At 44.7% G+C, this 18,446-nt stretch overlaps 1 protein-coding gene across 1 annotated transcript in view; it reads right to left on the reverse strand.

Moving 5' to 3' along the window:
* Window positions 1–18,446, reverse strand: part of LOC135540136 (leucine-rich repeats and immunoglobulin-like domains protein 1) — a 54,182-nt gene that overhangs the window by 27,821 nt on the left and 7,915 nt on the right. The window contains 5 exon segments of the mRNA XM_064966553.1: window positions 44–187; window positions 1,330–1,473; window positions 1,576–1,713; window positions 10,682–10,756; window positions 11,687–11,758. Coding sequence (XP_064822625.1) covers window positions 44–187; window positions 1,330–1,473; window positions 1,576–1,713; window positions 10,682–10,756; window positions 11,687–11,758 — 573 coding nt within the window.

Below are 18,446 nucleotides of genomic sequence, written 5' to 3' on the forward strand. Positions count from 1 at the left end.
TGGCCAGGCAGGGAGTTGGGAGCGGTATGTTTCTGTAACTCACAGCACTTTCATCTTGGCCAGGCCCCAGAAGGCTCCGTCGGTGAGCTTACTGATGTTGTTCCTCTGCAGCTTGAGGACCTCCAGATTGGCCAGGCCCTGGAAGGTCAGCCCCTCCACCTGCCTCACGCGGTTCCTGTTCAGCTCACTGGAGGACAACACAACCCAGCAAGGAGTTAGAGAGAGATGCAATGATGATGAGAGGAAGAAGTATGGTCCTACAGGAAAAACCTGTAAAGTAATACATTAACACACATCTTAGCAGCACCGTTCAGCCCCACAAAAACATAAGAGGCCATACACGGTGGTATCTAGGTTTGGGTTACAGAACAGGGTCCAGTTCTGACCTGGGCATCGCACCACGTGATCACAAACCTTCATTAATCATGCTAGGGTTAACTAAAGGACCCATCTCTTCCACTACATTCAAACAGCATTGGATTGCAGCCACACATGCCTTGAAGGGCAGGGCATCTGCATTCACTTCTGAAACCGAGGAGGCTACTTCTGTCCGGAGCATACTGTATACAGCTAACCGCTCAGTGTCATCTCAGGGACAAGGTAAAAAGACAAATGACCCCCCCCCCGAGATAAAAAACAACAACATTGCCTTCTGTATCAGAAGAGTTCTCTGATAGCTTCGTACCAGTGAATCTGTGCCCCTGGCGTGTGAGGTTTAACATCACAGCCCAGGAGCATAGCTGAACAATAAACATCCACACACACAGCGTCTTTGTGTGTCCTCCATGTTGCCACAAGCATCCACAGATACAGTGTCACCGGGACCACCTGTTGAACAATACCCACCTGGGGAAACTGGGAGGGCTGTGAAGAGAAGGGAGCCCTGTCTACAATGGAGGAGAGTATCATTACATGCGTCTTTCCTCCCCAGAGTGGGAGTGCTGAGGTAAGGATGGGTCTGCACTAGCCCCATGCTGCAGGGGAGGGGGGAGACAATGACAGAGAGCATGGCTCAGAGAGGACAGAGGCCATAACTCAGCCATGGTATTGGTCTGATGTTTACTAATGCTGCTACACTCTCCTCAATAAATGGGACGGTGTCAGAGGAGTCAGCCTCTTTAGGTTTTGTCTAACTTCCCAAAGTTATTTTCCCTCTAACATTGGTGGGGTCATGGACTATGGGTACTCTACACTGTCTTTATCTGGCCACGGGTCAAGGTTGTTTCTCTAACGATGGTTGAGGATAGGCTAGGAGGTGAGTAGAGAGACTTAACAAACATGTGCCTAAGTGAGCTGAGGTGCCTGGAAGTGGTATGAAACCGTACTCACAGTTGGGTCAGCTTGGGGAGCTGGAAGCTTTTGACAGGGACCTGGGAGATGCGGTTCCGACCCAGTCTGAGAACCTGCAGGGACGAAGAGAGCTGGTCCAGAGCACCGGCCTCCAGGAGATGGATCTTGTTGTTGCTCAGGTACCTGGAAGACAGCATATCACACTGTCATGGATCCAAGACATACATTGATAACAATGGTACAACATTTACAATTAGATGACAAATGTCGGAAAAATGATCTTACAGGTCTTTGATCTGGAGGCCTGCGGGGAAACCTTGACCTCTGACTTCTGTGATGTCATTACTGCTCAGGTCCAGTGTTTCCACGGAGACCAGGTCTCTCATCCGCCTTTCATCGATGGCACGGATCTTATTATTGTGTCTGAAAATAAACAACCACAACCGCTGTTAGAAAACTTCAGGGGCAAAGATGAAGGAAAACCTGAGGAGAGAAACAGGAGAAGAACACAGCTCCTAGTCTTTAGATGCTTGTTTTAGAAGCAGCAGTAAAGCAAACACTCTTCTTTTCCAAACCTACTCAGGAACAAAGAGAGAGTACAGTGCCAAATATCACTGCTTCAGGAGCATGTCCACCAGACATGACGCCTGGCATTCAGGCCAAAGAGTTCAATCTTGATTTAATCAGACCAGATAATCTTGGTCACCTCCCTGACCGAGGCCCTTCTCCCCCGATTGCTCAGTTTGGCTGGGCGGCCAACTCTAGGAAGAGTATTGATGGTTCCAAACTTCTTCCATTTAAGAATGATGGAGGCCACTGTGTTCTTGGGGACCTTCAATGTTGCAGAAATGTTTTGGTACACTACCCAGATCTGTACCTCGACACAATCCTGTCTCGGAGCTCTACAGACAATTCCTTCGACCTCATGGCTTGGTTTTGCTCTGACATGTCACTGTCAACTGTGTGACCTTATATAGACAGGTGTGTTCCTTTCCAAATCATGTCTAATCAATTACATGTACCACAGGTGGAGTCCAAATATTTGAAGGATGATCAATGGAAACAGGATGCACCCGAGCTCAATTTCAAGTCTCATATCAAAGGGTCTGAATACTTATGTAAATAAGTGTTGTTGTTTTTATATTTATTTGTTATAAATTTGCAGTTTAAAACCCTGTTTTCGCTTTGTTATATGGGCTATTTTTGTGAATATTGATGAGGAACAAAATTAATTTAATCAATTTTAGAATAAGGCTGTAATGTAACAAAATGTGGAAAAAGTCAACAGGTCTGAATACTTTTTGAATGCACTGTATTTACCCCGCCAAAATGAACCGCTAATTAGCTGCTAATGTTGCTATCAAAGAACTACAAAGTTCATGATGATCTGCATGAGACTGCCGAATCGAGGCAAAGGTAAGAATCACCGGATTAACCATGTAATGTTAGCTAAATGTAGTAATGAATAAATTGACAATTCTGAATTGTCTTGGGCAAGTTTTAAATTGACACAACACCTGTTAGCAAAGGTGTCTGCTAAATATGATGTGCAGGATCTTGCAGGGATTTGACATTTTACATGTCTACTTCGATGCTAATTATCATTTTTGGTGATCATTGTAACAGACTACTTCCAAATCAAATGGAGAACGACTCGGCTCGATGAAAGGACTTACATTGTCTAACTCTGACCCCCCCTGACAGTCCAGTTAACCATGGCGTAAGAGGCCTCAGAAAGACATTTTTACAAAGCACATTTGGATTTTGGCCTGCTCTCTGCAGGAATGGTGGGTCACAGTCTCTCTCCACATCTGTGATTTATTTTGGTGTTGGCTGGGAGAGATCCACTTCAGGGCTGCAGCCTGACAGACGGATGGACAGAGCTGCACAGGAATCTCAGTCACTTCCCTGTTTACCTTTACCCAGCACAGGGCCAACACACACGCATAGACACCCACAGAGGTATAGAGGCCTAGACATACACAAACACGTGCACAGACAGATACAAACAGACAAATCCACACTGACCGGACACAGAACCAGACTTCCTTTTGGTTGACCAAATGTCTGTCACTGCGGCCGTCTGTATGTGTGTGTGTGTGTGTGTGTGTGTGTGTGTGGGGAGAGCTAGTGAAGGCCAGTGTTATCCGAGCAGGGATGAAAGCCATACCGCAGCCATGGTTGCACTTCCCTGACACTCTGGCTAGCGTAACAAAACACTTACCCTGCCCCCACTGGACATTTATCCTTGTTACAGTTGGAAATATGTATATTTGTTATTACTGTTTCATTCATGTCTCACTCCCCCTGCTGCTCCCCCTATGGACATCCTACCCCCCAAATCTCTTCACTCATTGAAGATAATATGACATTTGGTTTCAAATCGAGTCCATGAGTAAAACAAAGTCAACACAAGGAACCTAATTTCGAGTCGACTCCCAGCCTGAAAGTGTTTGGTAAAATCCTATTTTTTTCCTTTGGTATCTCCAGACAGGTGTTTCACCAGTCAAACTGCAGCAAAACAAGGTCACCCCCTCCCCCCCATACACACAGATGGTCAAATAAGACTCTGTAGGGTGTTTACTCTGGGCCATGAGGGGGGAGGGGGGGTCTCCCACTGCAGCCCAGAGCCCACCTGAATAAACAGTGGTGTAAAGAGTAAAGGATGAGCCTCTGCCCAGGCCCTGCCCCTCTCGCCTCCCTCCTGGCCCTACAGGAAGCTCCTGGGGAGCAGCAGCAGAGAGGAGCGAGACTGTCTGACAGGGGGAGAACTCAAGCTCTACTGATCAGGGAGGGAGGGGATGAGGAAGGATAGGGACTAGGGGTCAACAGCTGCTGACCCTTGCTGGGAAAAACTAGGCAGAGTTGTCTGAAACAGGAGGGAGAGGCTCTCTCTCACTGTCTCTCAGATTCTGACCACAACAGTTGAGCTCTCCCTCTTCTTCCTAGTCCAGTTCCTCATTCTCTCGCTCCTCTTCCCCATCCTCCCACGGCCAGAATAGTCCAGCTGTGTGACAACCAGAGTAGGTGTGAGGCGAGAGGTGGTGGCGGGGTAGGGTGGATGCAGACAATAGGTTTATTTATAAAGCGCTGGCTTTCCCCCCTTGCTTTACATTTTGAGTCCTTTAGCAGACGCTCTTATCCAGAACAACTTGCAGAAGTGAGTGTGCACATTTTCGTACTGGTCCCCCTTGGCAATCGAACACACAATCCTGGCGTTGCATGCCACATACTCTACCAACTGAGACACACGGGATCTTTGACGCGGGGGGTACATTCAACAGATCCCTTCATTCCAAATTTCATCATCCCATTTGATTTTCCTACAGTCAGTTTTGACACCTTGATGTTGAGGTTTGATAATAAAAAGAGTTAACACTACTGCCCAGGTTAAAGAACAGTTATTTTAAATGATATCGTCCCATTAACCATCATGTGATTTTCATGGAGTTGTTGAGACACCTCTGATGTGGGAAGGGTGGATGCCTGACAATGGAAAAGTCCCACTCTACCCTGGCCCATGTGATTCTATTGCGGTTTGGTGGCCTGCAGTGACATTGGAGCATGGGAGCCCTGCTACATTCTGGGAGAGCAGGATGACAGGTGCATTATGGGAGTGTGCTAGCCCCAGGGTGGGAGCTGATCTGACTGACTGATCTGAGAGCAGTGATTAATCCAAGCCAAAGCCCCGCGGCCACACAGACTAGCTGGTTTGGGCCGCTTTGATTGGCTTATCAGCCTGATGAACTTCACAAGTGAGAGGATCAAAAGATCCACAGGGTGTGTGGGATAGAGAACGATTGAGAGAGAACGAGAGAAAACAAGAGTCTGGTCTGGCACCATGCTTCAATGTCACCATACGCTGCCTCAGAAACAACAGTCTGTTGGAGGAGAGGCCCAGGGAGTAGACAGCACAGGCCAGGAAATGGTGACAGACGACCCTCTGTTCTAACACCCTCTCTCTCCCCCTCTCGCTCTCCCTGCAGCTACAGTCTCACACAGCACCGGCAGGGGAATTCAGACTGCACTGCCATCCAGCCAGGATCTGCAATGGCAAACAGAGCACAAGGTGTGTGTGTGTGGGGGGGGGGGGGGTTACTCGTGGGCAAACTGAGCTCCAGTACTCCCCCCTTGTGTCGGTAACGGTGATGTCATCCTGATCCAGCCCGCCTCCCGGTCACCTTTTTACAGTAAGCCCTGTGAGTGACAGCTCCAGCTGCAGGTTCAAATGCTTTCAGCTGTGCAGCTTTGGAAAGATATGCATCTTCCCATCATGCACTGAGCTTCCCGTAGCAACAGGCTTAGAATCAGGCCAAAAAAAGAAGCCAGTAGAGCTCCACACAGCCTGCTGAACTAGCGTTCATTTCAAACACCTAACTATAAACCTTGGATTTACAGTGACCTAGAATCAGGCAGACTACTGTTCGAGGCAATGAAAACACTCAAAATCAACCTCCAACATGTCCTAATGTTGGACATGGAGTTTCAGACATTGTCATAAGTTAATCAGATGACTGAGTTAGTGAGCACAGTACACAGCCTATTTGAGGATCTGATGGGTGACAGGGAGAGGCAGGGATGACTATTACAAAGACTGAAAGTGATACATGGTGATGGTGCATTTTACAGGAGCCTCCTGTGTACCGTTACTACCACAGAAGTGACAGAATGAAAGTGGGTGTTAGAGGTGTAATACAAACACACAGACATGCTGCAAAATGTCTTTAACGTTAACTGTTGAGACCGAGCCGAAGGGCTTTCTCTTGTTTCAAGAAGATTGAGAAGCTAGTGGGGATGTGCATCTTTCCCTTTCAAGACGATTCGATGCATGGGCTCCGATACAGGAACGATACATTTTAGTTTGAGTACGATTCATTAGAGAATATTTGTAGCCATTTTTTTAAATATATATATTTTATCTTTTATCTTTATTTAACCAGGTAGGCAAGTTGAGAACAAGTTCTCATTTACAATTGCGACCTGGCCAAGACAAAGCAAAGCAGTTCGACACATACAACAGAGTTACACATGGAGTAAAACAAACATACAGTAGAAAAATAAGTCTTTATACAATGTGAGCAAATGAGGTGAGATAAGTGGGGTAAAGGCAAAAAAAGGCCATAGTTGCGAAGTAAATACAATTTAGCAAGTAAAACACTGGAATGGTTGATGTGTAGTGGAAGAATGTGCAAAGTAGAGATAGAAATAATGGGGTGCAAAGGAGCAAAATAAATAAATACAGTAGGGGGAGAGGTAGTTGTTTGGGCTAAATTATAGATGGGCTATGTACAGGTGCAGTAATATGTGAGCTGCTCTGACAGCTGGTGCTTAAAGCTAGTGAGGGAGATAAGTGTTTCCAGTTTCAGAGATTTTTGTAGTTCATTCCAGTCATTGGCAGCAGAGAACTGGAAGGAGAGGCGGCCAAAGGAAGAATTGGTTTTGGGGGTGACCAGAGAGATATACCTGCTGGAGCGCGTGCTACAGGTGGGTGCTGCTATGGTGACCAGCGAGCTGAGATAAGGGGGAACTTTACCTAGCAGGGTCTTGTAGATGACCTGGAGCCAGTGGGTTTGGCAACAAGTATGAAGCGAGGCCAGCCAACGAGAGCGTACAGGTCGCAGTGGTGGGTAGTATATGGAGCTTTGATGACAAAACGGATGGCACTGTGATAGACTGCATTTATTGAGTAGGGTATTGGAGGCTATTTTGTAACTGACATCGCCAAAGTCGAGGATCGGTAGGATGGTCAGTTTCACAAGGGTATGTTTGGCAGCATGAGTGAAGGATGCTTTGTTGCGAAATAGGAAGCCAATTTTAGATTTAACTTTGGATTGGAGATGTTTGATGTGAGTCTGGAAGGAGAGTTTACAGTCTAACCAGACACCTAGGTATTTGTAGTTGTCTACATATTCTAAGTCAGAACCGTCCAGAGTAGTGATGTTGGACCTTGGATCTTCAGTAGACTTGTGCAATACGTTACAAGATAAATAATCATTTTACATTATGAGGCTTACTGTAGTCCCCCAGAACAGGGTTTGTTTGTAAAGAGCACAACTGGAGAAATTGGGAGCAGAAGAATCCAGCTGTGTATTGACAGGGGTGCCGTTTTATATTGAGTTAAGTGTTTTTTTGCTTCAATAGAGTGAGTGATCAGGGACGTGCAACTAGTTTTCCTTCTCCTGTAACTACTCCCCAGGTCGTGCTTGTGAATGAGAACGTGTTCTCAGTAAACGTATCTGGTAAAATAAGAGTTAAAAAATAATAATAATAATGTCAAAGTGGAACTATGTTTTTAGAAATGAATTAAAAATGAATAGCTAAAATGTCTTGAGTCAATAAATATTCAACCCTGTTTGTTATGGTAAGCCTAAATAAGTTCAGGAGTAAAAATGTGCTTAACAAGTCATATAACAACTTACAATTATCTGTAAGGTCCCTCAGTCGAGTAGTGAATTTCAAGTCCACATTCAACCACAAAGACCAAGGAGGTTTCCCAACGCCTCAAAGACAGGTACCTTTTGATAGCTTAAACAAAGTAAAAATCAGACATTGAATATCCCTTTGAGCATGGTGAAGTTATTAATTACACTTTGGATGGTGTATCAATACACCCAGTCACTACAGGCATCATTCCTATCATGACAGAGTTTGAAGAATTTTTTAAAGAATAATGTGCCAATATTGGGTAGACTTACCCAGAAAGACTCACAGCTGTAATTGCTGCCAAAGGTGATTCTAACTTGTATTGACTCAGGGGTGTGAATACTTTTCGGTTATAAGAAATGATAGATACATTTCGTAAAAATATTTAGGTAAATTAGATATCTGTATTTCATTTTCAATAGATGTGCAAACATTTCTAAAAACACGTTTTCTCTTTGCCATTATGGGGTATTGTGTGTAAATAGGTGAGAAGAAACAAACATTTAATCCATTTTGAATTCAGGCTGTATCACAACAAAATGTGGAATAAGTCCAGGGGTAAAAATACTTCTAGCATTTGAATGCTGAAGGTGCCACACAGATGTACATGATCAAGAACAAGCAGTCTACCTTGCGTTTCTCAGCATGTGAAGCTGGGCACAGTAGGCAATTTCACTAGGCTTCTGATATTCCCTGGGGTTGTTCGGCATGCAAAATGACTTGTCGGTCAATGTCTGTCAAAAACCATTACATGCTTGGTTTGACACTGAAGGAGAGGGCGCATCAGTTGTCACAAAGGAATACATTTTCTGACTGATTCACGCTACATTTCAATCGGTTTGGCGTCCGCAGACCCATGCTCTCGTATCTTAAACATTTGAATCAGACTGATTTGAATCGTTACATCCCTAGAAACTAGAATGTTCTGTAGCCACCATGACGGGTGAACTGTTGGAGGCTGGAAAACAACAAAGACTGACTTACTCTGTCGGCCAGGCAAGCAGGACAGTGTCACAATTGTGTGTCTGTCGAGGGTCAGCCACTGGGCTCACAGCTGTGACACACACACACAGCGGCTCTTCCAAAATAGGGCAGTAAATCTCCTGTGAGATGCCAGCGCAGGCAGTCCCTCCAGGCAGAGTTTCACAAACTGTAACCAGGATAGAACTCTGGAGCACTAGTCCCAGTGCTCAGCACAGTCAATGCTTCACATCCATTAAAGAGAGGCAATCAATGTACACTACATGACCAAAAGTAAGTGTGAGCATCGTCCCCCCCCCCCTTTGCGGCTATAACAGCCTCCACTTTTCTAGGAAGGCTTTCCACTAGATCATGGAACATTGCTGTGGTGACTTGCTTCCATTCAGCCACAAGAGCGTTAGTGAGGTCGGGCACTGATGTTGGGCGAATAGGCCTGGCTCAGAGTTGGCGTTCCAATTCATCCCAAATGTGTTTGAGGGGGTTGAGGTCAGGGCTCTGTGCAGGCCAGTCAAGTTCTTCCACACCGATCTCGACAAACCTTTTCTGCATGGACCTCCCTTTGTGCACGGGAGTTGTCATGCTGAAACAGGAAAGGGCCTTGCTGTTGCCACAAATTTGGAAGTGCAGAATTGTCTAGAATGTCATTGTATGCTGCTGTGTTAAGATTCCCCTTCACTGGAACTAAGGGGCCTAGCCCAAACCATGAAAAACAGCCCCAGACTATTATTCCTCCTCCACCAAACTTTACAGTTGGCACTATGCATTCAGGCAGGTAGCATTCTCCTGGCTACCACCAAACCCAGACTTGTCAGTTGGACTGCCAGATGGTGAAGCGATTCAGCATTCCAGAGAACTGGTTTCCACTGCTCCTGATTCCAATGGCGGCAAGCTTTACACCACTCCAGCCGACGCTTGGCATTTCGCATGGTGATCTTAGGCTTGTGTGGCTGCTCGGCCATGGAAACCCATTTCATGAAGCTCCCGATGAACAGTTCCTGTGTTGACGTTGCTTCCAGAGGCAGTTTGGAACTCAGTAGTGAATTGTTGCAGCGAGGACAGATGATTTTTACACGCTGCGCACTTCAGCACTCGGCGGTCCAGTTCTGTGAGCTTATGTGGCCTACCACTTTGCGGCTGAGCCGTTGTTGCTCCTAGACCTTTCCGCTTCACAATAACAGCACTGATAGTTGACCAGGGCAGCTCTAGCAGGGCAAAAATCCTATGACAGTGCCAAGTTGAAAGTCACGGAGCTCTTCAGTAAGACCATTCTACTGCCAATGTTTGTCTACGGAGATTGCGGTGTGGTCAATTTTATACACCGGTCAGCAACGAGTGTGGCTGAAATAGCCAAATCCACTAATTTGAAGGGGTGTCCACATCCTTCCGTATATATAGTGCATCTCTGACATACTACCGTCATAGCATAGCAATTCAAATAGAATGAGTGTCTCACCAGTATTCTTGGCAGGGGCATCATTTTTTAACATAGGGTATGGCATAGGGTATAGCGAAGTTAACAGGTTACCGGGGGTTCTTTTTTTAAATACAATTTAAGCTCATTTACTGCATTTCTACTTCGGGATTAAAAACTCTAGTTAAGTTTCATGGCAGGCCAGTTACCTAGCCATCTACTACATCTGCACTGTTATGAGAGAAAAGTTGCGCTGTTCACTGCAGCTATGTCGATAAGCTCTCCATCAAACAGCCTGCCCACCAGCTCTGAGCCATCCGCATGGTCCTAAAGCCAGCCCGTCAAACGGCATTTGCCTTTTAAAATCGGGATTGAAATGATTTTCGTGGCCCATTTTAAATTGTCGGTGTTGAGCTAGGGTATGACGACTGCCATACACAATTGATGCCCCTGATTCTTGGTCATAACTAAACTTGCACTCAAACACACATTGACAAGTCGGTGAGGGATAGCAGTTTGAGGACAGTGGGATGCCAGCTTGACGTCCCCATGCTGGTAAATGAAAGGTGTACTCACAGGTAGAGGAAAGCGATCTTAGACATAGCCTGACCTAGATCAGGGATGGACGTCAGCTCATTATGGTCCAGGCGCCTGAGGGAAACACAGACGCAATGATGTTAGAGGACATAATGGATTGAAAGGAGAAAGTAACAGAACATTGTATTGAGATAACATGGAACTGAAGTAACAGCATGAGGTTTCCTCTTGGGGTTGACAGTGTAGTAAGGAAACAGATATGGAATTACTGTATCCATCTGAAGTGTGTAAGATTCATTCCTAGAATAACAGAATTGTATGCAAGTAAAACATAGCTGGATAAAGCTGTGTCTGGCTAGTGTATGTGCTTGAGCTCTAACAGATGTCAGAGTGTCTGTCCTCCCTACCTGGGTTGAGATCGACCCTCCTGAATGTATCAAATATTTACAAGCCAGGGTTCAGCCTGACTAGTGTCAAGTGATGGAGAAAGCTTAATATAGAAACCACCAGCCCTACTTTATTCTCAATTGGACTAATTTCAAGACAATACATACAAGGATGCTAGAATGTAGAGTGTGTGTGTGACAGAATTTCTGTCCATTGACACTACTGTCCTACATAGCAGTTAGGGACCTGACAATTATGGTGCGTGTTCCATGTGTGAGATGCCGATCTACTGCCATGTTTGTTCAGGGTACTGTCCAGTAAGGACCTAACTGATGCCCCGTCTAATACCATCATTGGGAAGCCTGCTAGGCCTACTGCTTACAGAAAACATTTCATTAGACTAAGCACACATACAGATAGGGCAGTCCATTAGAACGTGAAGGGGAAGCACTTTGTGAGGAACTGCGTTCATAGATAATCCGTCTGCTTGACAATCGATACTGTGCTGTTCTGAATGAGGGCCATTTAAAAAGGCTGAGCCCAGTGCACACACACACACACACACACACACACAAAGCCAAGGGGAACTCCTGGGTGAGAGAAGAATACTCACAGAGAGACAGAAGGAGGAGAGAGTATCATATCTGAGGAACTTACAGCTCTCGTAGGTTTGGGAGGTTCGAGAAGACTTCGACGTCAATGGCTGTCAGCTTGTTGTGGCCAAGATGTCTGTAATAAAGAGAACAGACTGATTAGTATTGTTGATACACCCACCACCACTTGACTCTCCATTTTACAGGGGTTTTCCCCCCAACTGTGACAACTCCCGCTAACATTGTGACAACCCTGTAGTCCCATTTGGGTACTGTTCCATTTGGGTACTGTTCCCAATCAATACTGATTCTGACTTGGTTTACACAATGGATACACAGACATCCATCTGTGTACAAATCAATTTGCAGTTTAGACTAACAATGCATTTAATAGCCACCACTTCACTTGCACAGAGACTAACATTAACTAGGCAAGTCAGTTAAGAACAAATTCTTATTTACAATGACAGCCTAGGAACAGTGGGTCAACTGCCTTGTTCAGAGGCAGAACGGCAGATTGATACCTTGTCAGCTCGGGGATTTGATCTAGCAGCCTTTCGGTTACTGGCCCAACGCTCTAATCACTAGGCTACCTGCCGAGATAAGTCCGTCTCTACAGTATACGTGTGTGTGTGTGTGTGTGAGGAGATAAATGGTAGAATGTGTGGGCCCCGCAGGCGGCCCTGATAGGGCGGTGTGTTACGGTAATTGGCAGGGCCCTCCCACCGCCATTGTACCACAGATTGCTAAATTGCTGTCCCTGTTACAGGAGACAATTACCTCATTATACTGAAGCAAAGTGAAAAATCACAGGGTTTCCTCTGCCAGGCTGGGCGGCACAGGAAGGTGCAAACACAGCTGAGAACACCGCCTCAGCGCAGCACAGTGAGCGACACCGACCACAGTAATCTTCCACAACAATCAGCGCCAGCCTTTAACAAGGCCCTGATCAGTGCAAACTGAGGATAATAAAGCTCCTCATTACAAACAACCAATACAACACCGTTCAGAGGAGGGCTGCTGCCCCCTCAACAGCTTTCAGAAGGAAAAACAAGCTGAGTGCTATATTGGTTTAAGATGAAAGAACTACAGAAATGTAGAGCATGTCATTGTTTGCTGTTGTCCATTTAGAGTAGAGAGAAGGTTACATTGGGAGAAACGGTGTGTGTTTGTATGTATTCTCAATCTCAGGAAGGCCAAGGGAGTGTTTATACAACTCCAGATGTGTCTTCCCTTGTTCATTCACCTTCATTGTCTTGCCTATCTGATCAGATAAGTTTCAGTGTGTTTTTAACACCTACTGTATGAGCAGCTGGTGATCACACCATAGCTTCCTTCTGTTCTACAGTCACAAGTAGAGGGGGTGGTATTACGCCTCACTGACTGGGGCTAACGTTCTCCAGAATCAGCCATACCATAACGCTTCAGGGGCACAATCCAATGTACTGGGCACAACACAGGTGGCGAAGGCTATGGCGAAGGCTAAAAACTAAAATGTCAAGTCTAGGACAAAAAGGCTTCTCAACAGTTTACCTTCAAGCCATAAGATTCCTGACTATTTGCATTGTGTGCCCCCTCCCATAACCCCTCTTTTACGCTGCTGCTACTATCTGTTGATCTTGAATGTATAGTTAAAGTGACTATGCATATATGTACATACTACCTAAATTGGCCCGACCAACCAGTGCTCCCGCACGTTGGCTAAACAGGCTATCTGCATTGTGTCCCACCACCTGCCAACCCCTCTTTTTACGCTTCTGCTACTCTCTGTTCATCATATATGCAGTCACTTTAACGATATCTACATGTACATACTACCTCAATAAGCCTGACTAACAGTAAAAATGTTTTTTACTGTTGTTTTATTTCTTTACTTACCTACACACACACACCTTTTTTCACACCATTGGTTAGAGCCTGTAAGTAAGCATTTCACAGTCTACTACACCGGTTGTATTCTGTGCACGTGACAAATAAACTTTGATATGTCCAAACTCTTAACCTCAATGATCTCCGTGGTCAATTTACCAGTCCAAAAACACATTATGAAAGCTAAGAGAAATCTGTGATGGAGTGTGGCGAACACTACAAAAAGTTATTCCCTCTGCTGAAACTCTGGAATGGTGAATTCCATTGCATGGCACAGCAAGAATTCTGCTGTTTATCTAAATGAGCAGGCTTGTTTAACATTAGTCAGTATGATCAAGATCACAGCGGTATGTTCTTGACCAGAAAGTGTCAGCAAGGTAATTCATGCCTAGCTTTTAGCCAAATAAATAATGGAGGAAAAAATACATAAATCAGCAGGTCTACAAGGGGGGGGGGCAGTTTCACCATCCCTGATCTAAAGCATGCAAGGAGTTGTGCAACCAGGATCAACTGAGGTGAAGGTGGAAGTGGAGGATGGAGAGGCCTAGACTGAACAGATTTGTCTAGGAATACATACTAGGCCAGGTAATTTAATCTACTGCCACTTCCCAGTCCACCTGTTGCCCTGAAGCAGTCTACTCTAGAGACCTCGGGTCAATAGCAACAGTTAGAGGAAGCTCAGGAGGGTACAGATTCTCTTGGCCACTCAGACCGCATTAGAGCAGCGATAAAGCTATAAAACCTGTCTGACAAGACAATCTGACCTGCCTCAAACCTCCCAAAACACTCAAAGCCCCCCACAGCACTAGACTTCAACCATTACACATTGTTGGATTGACGTCATAAACCCTTCATCACATTGACTTGTTTTGTATTCCGTCAAAGAGCTTGGGAGTAATGTTATTTCTTATGACAGTGCCCTTATAATTAAAGGCAGACTGCAGAGGGAAGGGGGTGGGGAAGGGTTCTACTAGACCGGAATCTTCTATCTGCTCATCTCTATCGCTGATAAGATGTGTGAACTTCGCTCTTTGGAAGTGTGAAATGATATCAGCAATAGGGCCTCTGTGATGCAGCTGGGAAACAGCGGAGCTTTTATGTGGTCTGACCAGCCATAAATTGGTCAAAGAATAACCTTCCGTCTGTCGGGGAGCTAGGAGAAGAGGGAAAGCGCTCGGGGAGCTAGGAGAAGAGGGAGAGCGCCCATAGGCCAAACATAGGGTCAGCCAGACAGAGGCAAAGAGAGCACAATATAACAATGTGCTGTCCCCCCCCCCCCCTTCCTGTCATAAAGGCCCATTTACAGCCAGGTAACGGCAGTTAGAACATACACAGGAGTACCACCACCACTGTTTTGGACTCCCGCAAAACACAGGCAAGAGAGGGTGGACAAGACTGAGAAAGCAGCCACTAACAAAAACATTTTTATTTAAAAAGTGTCACAATACACTCAGTGTTTCAACAATATTCATTTAGCAATGGTGCCCCACCACACCAAGAGGGCTGGGCGATATGGCCAAAATACGGTAAGTCAGCATTATGTTTCTGAATAATTACATTTCTAAATATGTTGAGTAGTGCAGGACCCTAGGATGGTAACAAATGAATATTCAGTGGCTTCAATGGGATTTCTCCATTCTGATGGAGCAACGAACCGCCCTTGCTGTCTCTGCCTGGCAGGTTCCCCTCTTTCCACTGGGATTCTCTGCCTCGAACCCTATTACAGGGGCTGAGTCACTGGCTTACTGGGGCTCTCTCATGCCGTCCCTGGAAGGGGTGCGTCACCTGAGTGGGTTGATTCACTGCTGTGGTCATCCTGTCTGGGTAGTTAATTTTAGTTTAACTTTTAATTTAGCACTTTATCAAAATCACTTTGTAGACTGTATTGTAAAAATCCATACCGGTATACCTTAAAAGTTGATATATAGCCAAACAGGGCTCAGCATGAACTTAGGCCCAAAGATGCCACATGAGGGAGGAGCACACAACACAGTCTCATGCACAACACACACCCGGATTGGAGTTTGATAGCAAATCCTAATTTGTTCCATAGTCGCTAGACTCCTTGATTACGAGCAAAAGGAAATGAACCGCCTCAATGAATCTGAAAGAATAACATCAATATGTCCATTCTGAGGGAGTATTGTTCCAGTTCCCTCTTGACTAGCCGCTGATCTTATATTCTGTACTTCAAAGTGAAGAAAATGACTGATCATTGAACAATATATTTCCCCCTGCTTAATGTTTATTATGCTTGCAAAAAGAAAAGCCTGCAATAATTACACCATCATCCATGGAGAGAGAATGGGGCCAAATACAGGCCTGAACTTTATAAACAACAGTATGTAGGCCTGTGTGTGGATTTATGTGCAGGTACTGAAAGCCTCTGTTTTCTACTAAATAAGTGGACACGGCCACTGCAGGTTTTGTGGAAGGTAAGAATGCTTGGCTCTGGTGAGCACACAGCTATCAGCTCTTGGTTGTGGCGGCCTGTTTAGAGGGTTCTCCACTTCGCAATACCTCTCCAAGTCGCTCTCTTTTTTTTCAAAACAGGTTTCCAAACTCTTACCAGATGTAGGCCTACAGAATTCACAGATTCATTTATCTAACCAACTTTGTAGACACTGGATTAAACAAAAGGGAAAACATCTTGGCGCCCCAGTGTGTCTTAACAAAAAAGGCCCTCTATTCTGTTGACTGGATTCCTATGGAATGACTTCTGGCAGCAGCTGTTCAATTGTCATTACAGTGAACACAGCGATGAGCTCACTTCATAACTTAATGTGAATGTCAACTTTTATCTATAGTTATGAAAAGGACTTCTCTACTCACTTATTGCTGCTAATGTGTTTGTCTCGATAGATGGATATAGATATTATCTATATCCATACATACATACATACATACATACATATTTCATTTTAAACTGTAGTATAAAAGTTTACATTTACATAAAACAATAAATAAAAGCCATACTTTTCTATTGAGGCAAGCACTGAGCATCTATCTACTGTAAATATCAAACATTAGCACCAACAGGATTATTTTTAGGAATGATAAAATCAGAGCACTATGGATATAATGGTAAACCCCAGGAAACTAGAGGATGATGTTGCTTTAGGGCCTAGGGACATAATAGGCGTAAGGTCCCATTGTTGCAATAACCTGCTAAATTCCTTCCATCTTGATTCCCTGATGCCGCTAGGGAAGTTTAGCACTCTGGTGTTTAATTAAGGAATGCAATTGTTTCGATTGATTGTAATGGTTTATTTGTTGAAAATGTACCTTTTTTTTACTACTTTTGTTATTTTGGAATATAAAATGTTATTGTGAAACATTGTGAATGAGACCCTGGTCTCAAATTGGGCTCCCCTGAAATTAATCCAAGACTACTAAAATCATTCTCAATACCACAAGTTTACAAGACTGCTTCGAAAGAATTGCCCTTGAAACACAAGAGCCACAGTTATGCAGTCTCTACAGTTGCTGTTGTATGGCTGTTCCACTGTGGATATGTCCATCTGGGGTTAAGGAAATGGAGATAACCGCTTTGGTTTTAGCTTTTGTTTCATTATGGCAGTTTGATCTGCTATCAATCATTCCTTCATTCATACCACCTGGCTCAATATGCATGGTAACCAGTCACACGATGGCAACATCCTTGATTACCAGCAACAGCAATCTCCTCTGCAAAGTTTGAGTGTTTATTTGCATGTTGATTGTAGTTGGTTCAGTCAGACTACAGAACTTTCATCCAGTTAAACCAGACATGCACTAGACTGTGATGTTGACAACACTTACAGGCAGCAGGCAGAAACCCCCCAGCAGAATCTCCACCCCCAACACCCCATCAGTGCATCCCCTCAGGCCAGGTGAACTGGACCCAAGATCAGAGGAACCACCAGACCACAGCCTGTCAGGAAACCACCAAAACAAACCCATTTCCTTTGGGCAAAAGCCAAACCATAGAGGTTGAAGGCAGAGGGGCATATGATGCAGTAACAGAAAGTCTGTCATAGTGTTGTCACAATACCAACAACACTAGTCCAAATAATAGATACCACGGAGAAATAATAAATAATAGAAAGTGGCCTAGCATCCTGTCCCCAGACACTTTTCCCCTTTTCGAAACATTCTCCAAAAACCTGAAATTCAATATGTTGTATAGAGTAGAACTTCACACTGTATTATAGAATACTGCAAAGAATGACAACTAGACTGACCAGTGATTTGGCTGGAGGAATGGGAGGAAGGACTATACATGCATAATGATCTGCATGCCATTGTGGCAGTATGGGAAAAATACTGCCTGAAATGTTCTTTGCTCTTCAGTTAACACAGACCTCTCCCTCCCTTCCAAACAGAATTTAAGGAGGCCCAGAAAGAAATGTATTTGATATAGTTTAGACTTACATTAGGCCTATATGAATCGTACCTTTGAAGCAAGAGTAGCAGTCCTTTTTCCTTTCTTCCTGTGCCAATCAAATTTGCCTAAAAACATAAATGTCAAGTTACCAGGCTACTAGCTAGCTAGGTAACGTGACTGAACAACCGTGCTTGTTGTCAAACCAATAATTAGCAACCTGGGATTAGTTTAAAGCGGCCAGCGACATGGTTTGTGAAATTATATCAAATGCACGCCAATTTTTAACTGCTTAGCCTGGAGACTGTTTTCTTTACTATAAAGCTGCAAGCAGGCCTTCAGGCTCAATTTCCCCTCTCTGACACTCAGAGGCTGCATGACAATGAACTTGCAGTCAGTCTACTCAGACTGGTCTGTGCGCTTGGTTATAACAGGCGATGAAATTATACAATGTATCAACATTGCTCGCTTTGCGTGCTGCTCCAATGTACAAGTCTAACAATAGAAGACTAATCAGGGTATGGATCTGCATCCCCGCTCACCATCAAGGCCAAATGATATTTAAAAGAACTGACGGAGGAAAAGTTGCACA

The sequence above is a fragment of the Oncorhynchus masou genome, chromosome 5 (assembly GCF_036934945.1).
Source record: "Oncorhynchus masou masou isolate Uvic2021 chromosome 5, UVic_Omas_1.1, whole genome shotgun sequence".
In the NCBI taxonomy this organism is placed as follows: domain Eukaryota; kingdom Metazoa; phylum Chordata; class Actinopteri; order Salmoniformes; family Salmonidae; genus Oncorhynchus; species Oncorhynchus masou.